Source organism: Panthera onca, chromosome A3 (assembly GCF_046562875.1).
Source record: "Panthera onca isolate mPanOnc1 chromosome A3, mPanOnc1 haplotype 2, whole genome shotgun sequence".
Taxonomy (NCBI): Eukaryota; Metazoa; Chordata; class Mammalia; order Carnivora; family Felidae; genus Panthera; species Panthera onca.
Window position 1 is genome coordinate 40,155,872 of NC_138341.1, and position 10,667 is coordinate 40,166,538.

The window sequence follows — 10,667 nt, forward strand, 5'->3', positions numbered from 1 at the left end:
TGGGACTCAGGGCAGGAGGACAGAAGAGCAGGAACTGGGCATCAAGCAGGAGTCGGTAGTGGAGAGATGGTGGCTGGCAGGAGTGTCACTGCTCAGAAGAGGCAGGGATCAAAGCACCTGGAGGGCTCTCCAGGGCAAAGGCAAACACTGAGGTCCCTGCTGCTCCCACAGAGCCCTGCCCCCACACCCCTCCCCCGCCACACACCCGCACCCCCCCCCCCCCGCCTATTATAAGGGCCCCCGCCCAAGCAGGGTATCCAGGCTGTGGAGGTGACATGGCCAAGTCACACCTGCTGCCGTGGCTGCTGCTACTCTCCACACTCTGTGGCCCAGGCGCTGGTGAGTCTCCCCAGCCTCTCCTCACCTCCCTCTCACCTGGGGCCAGGTGAGACATCCTGGGCATCTCCATGCTTACTGAGCTCTGGCTCTGAACCAGGCATATCCCTACTTTGTACAATAGCCCCATTTCAAGATGAGCTCAGAGAGGCTCCAGGACTTGTCCAAGGTTCCACAGCTGGTGGGCGCTAGAGCAGGAAAGCAGAGCTATCTGACTTCACCGTGTTTAATGGCCAACTGCTCCCAGTAAATTGGATTTGGAGATTGGGTGAAGTCAGAGTGCCAGATGTGGCCTAAATTCCAAGGTTTCTCTGGCCCCAAACTGCAGCTGACCGGACCGCCTCATCTCTGACTTGTGCCCGGGGCCCTGAGTTCTGGTGCCAAAGCCTGGAGCAAGCCTTGCAGTGTAGAGCGCTGGGCCACTGCCTACAGGAAGTCTGGGGTTACGTAAGAGCTGTGAGTACCACCCATGGATGCACTGAGACTGGAAGTCTGGTATAAAGGGTGTTGGGTAACCTCTGGATGGACTTGTGGGGATTCAAGCCCCACTAGGGGAGGAATAGGATGGATGGGATGGGATGGATAGGATGGGATGGGATGGGATAAGATGGGATGGATAGGATGGGATGAATGGGATGGGATGGGATGGGATAAGATGGGAGGCAGTTGCCTGTGCCTTAGAGTGTCCTGTCAGCCTCTACCTGCTCTGTTAGCCTAACACACCTGAGCTGGGGGCATGCCCCCCACTCAAGTGCCCCACCTGGGGCCCCCTCCCCAGGATGACCTGTGCCAGGAATGCGAGGACATCGTCCGCATCCTCACCAAGATGACCAAGGAGGCCATTTTACAGGTGATGAGGCCCAAATCCTGGATGAAGCTTATGGGCCAACAGCTGGGGGACAGAGCAGGGCACAGAGGTTAGCCCCCTATAGGAGCCATTTCCAGGCCAAAAGTGAGGCTCAGGTCTGCCTGGGGACTCCAGGATCCTCCTGGCCAGGAGAGGGCCCCGGGAGTGAGCTCAGCAGCACAGCCAGAAATCGTCTTTCCTAAGGGGGAAGAGCCCTCCCTATATCCAACTACTTAATTCCTTGGCACTCTCTGAACTCTAGAGCCCTGGGAGAGGGTGGCCAGTCCGCCTGGTGGTGGTCCTGCATCCAAGGACTCGGGTGGGGACAGATCTCAGAGAGGCCAGCCTGACTGTCCCTTCTCCAACCTTGTCGGCCTCCCACTGCCTCCCAGGACTCGATACGGAAATTCTTGGAGCGTGAGTGTGACGTTCTCCCCTTGAAGCTGCTCGTGCCCCAGTGCCATCACATGCTCGACACCTACTTCCCAGTGGTCATCGACTATTTCCAGAACCAGATTGTGAGAGCCCAGCAACCTCACCTCCAACCTGCCTCCTTGCACAGCCCCCATGCCCACTCATGCCGAGTTACCCACACATACAACACCCCAGCCCCCCCGCCCCCACGTTCCACCCATGGCCTTTCCAGGAAATGCAGTGGTCCTCAGCCAGGTGCCCCAGATCACAGCCCTACCTGCTCCGCTATACCATACAGAGTGGGCCTGCACGGTGGGCTTATAAAGACCCACCACACACCCTCACACCCTTCACACACACTCATACTACACACTCAGTCTCACGTAGAACCCACACCGTCACTCATACATACAAACACACTCTCACACCCATGCTTGCACTCATCCATTCTCACAAACATACACCCTCGTGCTCATTCACACACGTTCCCGGACACCTGCCCAAACACTCCACACAGTCCCACCTCTGCCTTTGGGCTCCCCCACCCTTGCCACAGAACCCTAAGCCACAGCTCCCAACCAGCCTGCTGGCCTCCACTCCAGGCTCAAAGCCAGTGGTCTTAGTACAAGTCCTTGAGCCAGGCTGGGCAGAAGTGGGCTCCCTCCCTCACCCTGCATTGTGCCCTAGAACCCAAAGGTCATCTGCAAGTACCTGGGCCTGTGCAGACCTGAGCGTCCAGAGCCAGGGCAAGAGCCGGAGCTGTCAGACCCCCTGCTGGACAAGCTGACCCTCCCCGTGCTGCCCAGAGCCCTCCAGGCGAGGCCTGGGCCTCATACACAGGTGAGGGAGGCCCCCTGCACTGCTGGCCCCTCATACCAGACAGATGGGAATCCAGAGAGCTGGGGCCACAGCCAAGGCCCATAAGTGTTTGCTCTGGGAAGGGCAGAGCCAGAAAGGGAAAAGACGCTCTAAGCAGGGCCTAAAGCAGGAAGGGGAAAGGAGGAGGGGGGGAGGAGGCGGAGCCCGGAGAATGCCTTCTCCCAGTGTCCAGCCCAGCAGGCCTCACCTGGAGGCGATTCTCTCCCCAAGGACCTCATGGAGCAGCGGTTCCCCATCCCCCTCCCCTTCTGCTGGCTCTGCAGGATGCTGATCAAGCGAATCCAAGCCATGATTCCCAAGGTGAGGCATCCAGGAATACTCGGAGCTGCTCTGCTCTGCAGGCCCTTCCACAGCTCCACCCTCCCCCACTCCTCCTCACACCCATCAAGAGAAGTAGGCAGGGGGGAGACATCGGTGCATTGCCCCCTCACAAGGGACCCCGGAGCTCAGGCTCAGGACCCGGGGGCTGCCGGGGCCTAGGGTTCACTCAACAATTGTAAAGCCCCCCGTCTATGCCAGGCATTGTCCCTACTTTGAACAAAAATGAAAATGACCCAGGTCTTGTCCTCCAGCAGCTCATCATCTGATAGCAAAGAATCCCAGTTGTCTCCGTAGGAAAGGTGCTTTAATTTGTCAAAAGGAGAATTTCTGCAGGTGCATTCCCCATCCCTACCCGCGCCAAACTTGGGAGTCTCCCAGACCTGTAGTGACCATCACCCAGGGTCTCCTCGGCCCAGGGCTGCCCTGCCTTGGAATAGGGTACAAGGTAGCGAGGCCCTGCCCCCTGAGCTCTTCCCAGATGGCAGCTTGCAGTCCTCCTGGCACTGAGGGCTCACAGCAGCGGACAAGGTCCCCACTTTCCCAAGTTGGCACTGTGGGGGGAAAGGGTTTTTGCAGTTAGGTTCAGAGCAGAGAATCAAAACCGATGACGAGAGGGGCTGAGCTGGTTGGTCAGGGAGAGTTTCTGGGGAGGTGGGGATTAAGAGGACAAGGCCCTGGCAGACGAAGGGTCACGGTCAAGAACAGGCATGGCAAGCCTGAGGAACAGAGAGCCAGTGTGGCCATGGAAGGTGGGCCCCAGCAGAGCAGTCGGAGAAGGGGACAGAGGGGCAGGCACTGCTGGGCCATGCGGAAATATCTAAGCCAAGTTAGGAAACACTGGCTTTTGTTGTGAATGCAATCTGCAGCTCTGGAAGGATTTCAAGCAGGGGGATACCGTGATCTGATTCGCGCTTTAGAAAGATGGCTCTCCTACAGTTTGAAGAGCGGATTGGGCAGGTGGGAGGCAAGAATGAAAGGAGAACATTAAGGAGATGATTGCAGTCACCACGGTGAGAGAAGGCGGGCTCACTGGGACTGGGTGACGGGAGGGGCCTGGGAGTGAGGATCTAGGATGGACAACTGCCTTGAGGAACGGGCTCTTTGGTGATGCCACCAGTTGAGATGCATAAACTTGAGAATATACAGGCTTGACCAGAAAACTAAAGCGCTCCTTAGCCATGAAGTCCAAGACGCCTCTGTGCCCTACAAAAGGAGATGTTAAGCAGGTAGCTGAATACCCCCAAGCCTCAGGGGAAAGCTTAGGTCCAGAGACATCCATCTGAGAGTTGCTGGCTGTGGACAAGATTTAAATCTGAGGGAAAGAGTAGGGACATCCAGGGACATGGTGTGGACAGGGTGGAGGAGAAGGCCTGGTTCAGCAAGGGGAAATGCCAGCACCAAAGCATAAGCAACAGCCAGGAAGGAGCAGCAGGGGAGGGGAGGGCACAGTATGGCGTGATGTCATAGAACCAGAGAGAGAAGGAAGCATTTCAAGAAGGAGGGGCTGAGAGCTGCTGTGAGGTGGAGGCAGGCACGACCAGTGTGATGGGGACAGAGGCCCGAATGGAGTGGGCCCCAGGGAGAAGGGAGGACAAGAAGTAGAATGGCAAATATTCACAATTCCTTCAAGAAGCTTCTCCGGGAAGGGAGGCAGAGACAAGTGAGTCATGTTTGTGTGCCGATGAGACTGGCCAGCAGGTGGGAGAAGCAGTGAGGTGGGGGGAGAGCGTAACATAGGGGTGAAGTACTTGAGAAGGTAGGGGCAGGTGTCCAGTGCGCGACAGGCTGGCCTTTGATAGAGCAGGACCACTCCTCTGTCACTAAAGTGGGGAGGTTGAGCCAAGTGTGGATTCTGACACAAGCAGGTGCGAGTATTTGGTGAAATGTATCCCTTCGGAAGGTAGGACACCCCAGAGATGTGCAGTTCACTGTGTCCCGCTCCCAACTCCACCTTCCCAGCAATGGGGGCAGTGGGACCGTGAGCAGGGGTAGACCCAAGGCCAGTCTGTGGCATCCAGCTTCTTTACGCGTATTGATTGAATGAATAAAGGATGAGCGAATGAGCCAGAGTGCTCATCACCTCTGCCTCTCTCCTTGCCCTTCAGCTAGGAGGCTGAGTTTGGGATCAGCATGGGCTGGGGAAACTCCTTGCTTCCCCCAGGGGCTCCTGAAACCAGGGACATGCTGGCTCCAGAAGCCACAAATGAGAGCTAATCCACCTTCAGGGAAACATAGCAAGCCCTGGGTCTGCAGGGAAAAGATACAGGTCTGATTGCACCTATGCCCCGGGCCACCACATGGCCTTGGTGATGCTCACCTGTCTGAGTACAGGGTAGAACCACTAGCGCTGGGCATGGAGTAGATCCTGCCAGGGAAGGTCCCACCCCGCCCTCTCTCTGCCCCCACCCCAGGGTGTGCTGGCCATGACCGTGGGCCAGGTGTGTCACATTGTACCCCTGGTGGTGGGGGGCATCTGCCAGTGCCTGGCCGAGCGCTACACCGTCCTCCTGCTGGACGCACTGCTGGGCCGCGTGCTGCCCCAGCTGGTCTGTGGCCTCGTCCTCCGCTGCTCCAACGAGGACGGTGCTGGCCCAGGTGAGCCTGCTGCCTCAGCCCCCTCCCACTGCCCACTCTTCTCTTCCCCTGCCCCTGGCCTTGCACTACCCTCCCCCTCCCCAGTCCCCCCACACTGCACCAAGCAGGACAGGAACTGAGTACCTCTGCGGAGCAGTCTTCACTGTGTCCTCTCTAGTCCTCACAGCTCTGGAGTCCCTGCCCGGAGAATGGCTACCTGAAGAGTCCACGTGCCACCTCTGCACGTTTGTAACCAGCCAGGCAGGGAACAGCAGTGGGCCGGCCATGCTGCAGGCAATACGCCAGGCCTGCCTCAGCTCCTGGCCGGACAGGCAAAAGGTGCGGGACAGGCACGTGGGGGACTTGGGACCCTGGGCCTGCCCACAGTAGCGGTTGAGCCCAGGAAAGTCTTCCCAGTCAGAGACACACAGAGTGGTCTGACCACTGCCCTTGGGGAGCTCAGCCGGACAGGCCAGGGACCAAAAAAACACGGAACAATAACTCAGGGCAAAACCTGCTAAGGTCACAAGTTGCCTCTGGACGAAGGGCTCAGGCTCCAGAGGACCTGCAGGCCTCCCTCCTGGGCAAAGAATGAGGCCCAGTTATCTATGAGGAGCTGAATAACACCAGGGCCCACTGGAGCAGAAGGGGGCCTGGCCTTCTCTCCAGGGCCCCCATCCTGTCTTCGCCCCATCCCTCCTCTCAGTGTAACTCACTGGGGACAAACCCACCTATGGAGAGGGCTGGGCTTGAAGGTCCCAGAGTCCAGGACTCAGAGTCCATACAGTAAATTCCCTTCACAAAGTAAAACCCTGAGGGAAGCCTAATGACTACCTTCTCAGGAGGCAGGTTTCTGTATGGTACCGCCCTGCTCAGTGATGTTTAGGGCTCCCCACCGCCCACCAACATCAGGTTGCCAAGACCAGAAGAGCTTTAAATTGGGGGGGGGGGGGGGGGGGGAGTTGGTGGCACAGGTCAGCCCCTGTGCCTGAGTTTCAAAGCCCTCATCTCCAGTGTCTCTGGCTTTCCCAACAGAAACCTCCATTTCAGCCCATGCCGGCTCGTTCACAGCCAGAGCTGCTCAGTGGAGGCCGATGGCTGGATCTCCACTGGGTCAGGAGGGAGCCCTGGGGAGATCCAGATAAGGGGAGAGGCCAGGACGGTTAGGTGGGAGAGTCTTGCAATGGGCCCGGTTCTACCCCACGCCTGTTTCTGTCCCCTTCCTCAGTGTGAACAATTTGTGGAACAGCACATGCCCCAGCTGCAGACCCTAGTGTCCAGGGGTGGGGATGCCCACACCACCTGCCAGGTATGCTCACCCTCCCAGCTGGTGCTGGGACTTTCCTCAGATCCCAGAGCCCCCACCCTCTCTCGTCCATGATCTTCAGAGGCCCTGCTCCTCTGGGCCCAGGGCAACCCCAGGAGGGCAGGCCCAGGACTGGGAGGTCCCCCCATGCTGTTTTAACACAGAAAAGATAGTCTCGGATGGGTCAAGAAAAAGCCACAAAACAGAAAAGGAGACATATGGGAAGGGCAGCTTTAAGGAGTGTGGTCTGATGCACATTTGGGGACGGGGGTTGTTCACTGAGCAGTGTGTGCTCGGCAGGGGGTGCGAAGTGAGTGTTCTGGGGCAAGCACCCTACCTCTGCAGGCCCTAAACCCAGAAGGCCCATGGCTCAGGAATGGCTCAAGAGGTCTCACACCAACAGCACCCACCAGGTGGCAGGTGGCAAGCTGCCCCTTCCAGCTGGAGCTTCCTGTCCCCCTCGGAACTGGGAATGGGGAACAGGCCTCAGGCCCTCATGCTGTCCCTGTGGCAGGTCCTGGGGGCGTGTGGGACCACGTCCAGTCCTCTCCAGTGCATCCACATTCCTCACTTCTGATGAGAACTCAAAGCCATGCCAGGTGAGTCTGGGCTTTCTAGCTGAGGGAGGAAGAGGTGGGTGGGTCCTGCACCCATCGGGACAGGGAGCCCCCTGCTCCCCAAGCAGGAAGAGGTGCCCAGTGCTGCTGGTTGCCCTATGCTCCTCCTCACAGGCCACAGCTCAAGGCTCCTGAGGGTCGCTGACAACACCACTTCAAGAATGGCCTCTCTCACACCCTCTCCTCAGAATCCTTGCCGCTGGTGCCAGGCCCAGCTCCCACCTCCCCTGCCCTGTCCCAGGCCCTCAAGGGGAGCTGCAGCCACCCTCTGCACCCACTGATGCTCTGTATTTGATGTACCAAGCCCAACCTTTCCTGAGGTTCAGGGGAAATCAGACTTTGCTGCACAAAAATGTCGTCTCCTCCGACGCCAGGAGCCCCACCATCATCGGATCCCGCCTTCCAGAGACGCACTTCTCTCTCCCTATCATTGTCCAAGTCAGAGGTAGCACCTTGGAGCGTGAGGGGCGAGTCAGATGCAGCCTCTGTGACCAGGTGCCCCAGGACAGGGAAATGAACCTGAGAGCGACAGACATAGCAACCATGGGCTTGAAGTGTCACTGAGAACAAACCTGGCCCACTTTGCCAATATGCTCAGAGCCAGCCCCTAACATGACAGCCATTTATCCATTTGTTCACTCATTTTTTTAAAAAAACGTGGGTGCCTTTGGCCAGGCCACATTCTAGGCACAAGATCTACAGATGGGAATAAAACAATGAACCCCGTGCCCTCCTGGAGCTCAAGCCCCAGGTTCCGACTCTTCCTGCTCCTGAATCACAAGCCCCTGTAGGGGAGGGAGCGTCTGCCCCAACTCAGACCTATCCCACAGGGACCAGATTAATGTTTCCCTCCATCCTAATGACAGCTGAGGGGAACCCTGAGGGCCGGGGAGCTGCCCAGGGACCAGGGCAGTGTCCTCTCCCCAGCAACCAGGGCTTCCGGGACCAGGAAGAGCTGGGTCTTCCAGCCTATTGAAACAGGAAAAGCAACGGATTGACACAGAGGACCTGAGCTCTGATCCCAACTCTGCCATCAACTGGCCATGAATCCCCAGCCAAGATATGTTGCCCCCTCCCTGCCTCTCATTCTCCTCAGAGGCAAAGGAGGATCGAATAAGGTGGTCTCTAGGATTCTTGGGTTCTTGCATGTGACAAGGCTCCTCCTCAGGCTCCCTGCCGCCTGCCCACACTGAGAAACACCCTTCACTCCCACAGTCACCTTCCCCACCTCCTTTCCTCAGAAAGACGTTAAGCTGGTGCACCACAAACCTGCAGCTTGTAACCTCAGTCCTGTGTCAGTCTTACCTGTCCTGTCTCTAGCCACAGCCCAAGCCAGTGCGACTTCCATCCTCTCTGGGTGTGAGGTACAGCCAAGGCAGCATCTGCTGAAAGAGGTCTGCAAGGGGGGGCCTCCGGCCTGGGAACTTCCGGCCAGACTTCACACTGCGCTGGAGCCAGTCCAGTTCCTACAACACCCAGGAGCTGGGTCCAGGGGAACCCATCAGCCACACAGTCCCTCCCTGGCTCCCAGACGACAACGGGGTAGAAACTGGGGCCTGCCTCACTTGATCTCCACGTGTGCAAGATACTGGCTTTTACAATTATTTTGCTAATACTTTCACAAAGTTCAAATTCAGAAGAATAAAAAAAAATGGGAACATAAGGTACCATAAAAGATGGATAGATGAAGTCAAACTTTTTTTTAAAAATCAGGTCGCAGGGCTCAAGCATGGTGTAAAGCTGACTGGAGAAACTTTCATTATTTGAAATGTTCTGCAGCTTAAGAGCTGTCACTTTAAGATGTAAAAAGGGGTTTTCTTTTTATCTTTTTGTAAAGTGAGCTTCCAACTTTTGATTGAAATTCCAGCATGACTCCATTTCTGCTAGGATTTCTCCCCTCAAAGCTCAGTTGGGGCACGTGCTAAAAATCGGTTCCTCTGTACTACAATACCTGTAACAATTCTAATAACATCTATTGCTTCATACTAAAAGGAAAAAGTTGTTTAAGATGCGCCCCCCCCCCCCCCCCCGAGGGTACCTAGTCATTCTCCTCCTTCACAGAGTAGATGCCCACAGTGCATCCTGTAATGGCTTCCAGCCTGCCCCCACCCCTTCTCCCAAAGAGTCCACTCACTGTGATGAGATGAGGTGGTTAGGGTACCAAAAACTCAAAATACACACCAAAACAAAAAACTGAATAAACCTTTACCATTAAAGATCTAGGTGCCTGGAAGTGCCTCTTTATTTATAAAAGAACTTTTGTCATGTGTCCTGTTATGAAAGAAATACATGTTTAGTATCGAAAACTCAGAAAGGAGTGGAAATCACCCACAATCCTACCAATCCCAGAAAAGGACTAGAGCAGGATGTATACTTTGACACTGAGCTATAGACAGCACATTTTTAATCCATTTTCCCCACATCTGTGCCATTCAAGCTCCAGGGAAAAGCTTTCTATACAATGTGCTCTTGGGGTAAGGATGTTGTACACAAATCCTTGGCCTTTGAATTTGAACTTTTAAGAGGATTTTTGTAAAACTATAGCAGTCTATTGTCTTGGAAGCCATTATTTCAATTACAAGACTAAGACTCTCTTCTAAAGAGAAGAGAGTTTCAAATTTTTTAAAAACTTGGCTGTGAAGACGGTGAGACAAAGCATGAAGGAGGTGAGGCATTGATAATTTACCACCAAAGGGGCATCTAGGTGGCTCAGGTGATTAAGTGTCCGACTTCGGCTCAGGTCATGATCTCACAGCTCGAGGGTTTGAGCCCCACATCGGGCTTTGTGCTGACAGTGCGGAGCCTGCTTGGGATTCTCTCTCTGCCCCTTCCCCTCTCTCTCTGTCTCTCAAAATAAATAAATAAACAGTTTAAAAAATAAACAAAATAATTTACCACTGAAGCCAGTGTGGGAACGAGCTCCTGATAATGGAAGAGGAGGCTTCATTCAACAGGAGGTCAGGAATCGAGCAGCCGGTGGAAGGAGAGAACTGCAGGAAGTGGCTACAGCTGAGACTCAGAGGGTCCCTAAGACACACCCAGTATCCTGCACCCCCAGAGCAGGGTAGGAAAGGAGAAGCCCCAGGAGGTGTGGGGGCCTAAGAGCAGAGAGGACTTTCCAGGGTGCAGCATGAGGAGAACACAAGTCCTTTAGAGAAGGCTGCCTCCAACAGGAGATTAGAAAGAGTACAAAACACAGCCTTACAGAGGGACCTAGGCAGACAGGCCTGAGGACTGCCTCAGAGAGTGCTCCCTGCAGTGACACAGAAGAGCAACTCCACCCCCATAGCCCAAGAAGCCATCCAAATCAGCTCTGGACAAAATGGTGGGCCCACAAGAGCCCGTGACTGGGGACAAAGCACTGACAGATCTT

General features: G+C 55.7%; 1 protein-coding gene across 4 annotated transcripts; it reads left to right on the plus strand.

The window, feature by feature from the left end:
• The first annotated feature begins 204 nt into the window (after positions 1 to 204).
• SFTPB (surfactant protein B) lies at positions 205 to 9,292 on the plus strand. Of its 4 annotated transcripts, none has more exons than XM_060655993.3 (11): positions 205 to 339; positions 665 to 792; positions 1,115 to 1,186; positions 1,576 to 1,701; positions 2,285 to 2,437; positions 2,687 to 2,776; positions 5,209 to 5,392; positions 5,550 to 5,710; positions 6,600 to 6,680; positions 7,192 to 7,276; positions 7,409 to 9,292. In XM_060655993.3, exons 1-10 carry the CDS (start codon positions 276 to 278, stop codon positions 7,252 to 7,254), a joined length of 1,122 nt encoding a protein of 373 aa, XP_060511976.1. In that variant the 5' UTR covers positions 205 to 275; the 3' UTR covers positions 7,255 to 7,276; positions 7,409 to 9,292. The 4 variants fall into 4 exon arrangements, with proteins under 4 accessions (XP_060511976.1, XP_060511978.1, XP_060511982.1 ...); XM_060655995.3 differs by having other exon boundaries at positions 8,222 to 9,292; XM_060655999.3 differs by having other exon boundaries at positions 8,615 to 9,292.
• The last annotated feature ends 1,375 nt before the right edge of the window (positions 9,293 to 10,667 follow it).

Bases quoted from the DNA above. Each gene is read 5' to 3' on its own strand.
- SFTPB (XM_060655993.3), top strand. From the start codon at position 276: ATGGCCAAGTCACACCTGCTGCCGTGGCTGCTGCTACTCTCCACACTC. The intron at 2,777-5,208 runs GTGAGGCATCCA...CCCCCACCCCAG, and splicing joins TCCAAGCCATGATTCCCAAG to GGTGTGCTGGCCATGACCGT. The intron at 6,681-7,191 runs GTATGCTCACCC...TCCCTGTGGCAG, and splicing joins ATGCCCACACCACCTGCCAG to GTCCTGGGGGCGTGTGGGAC.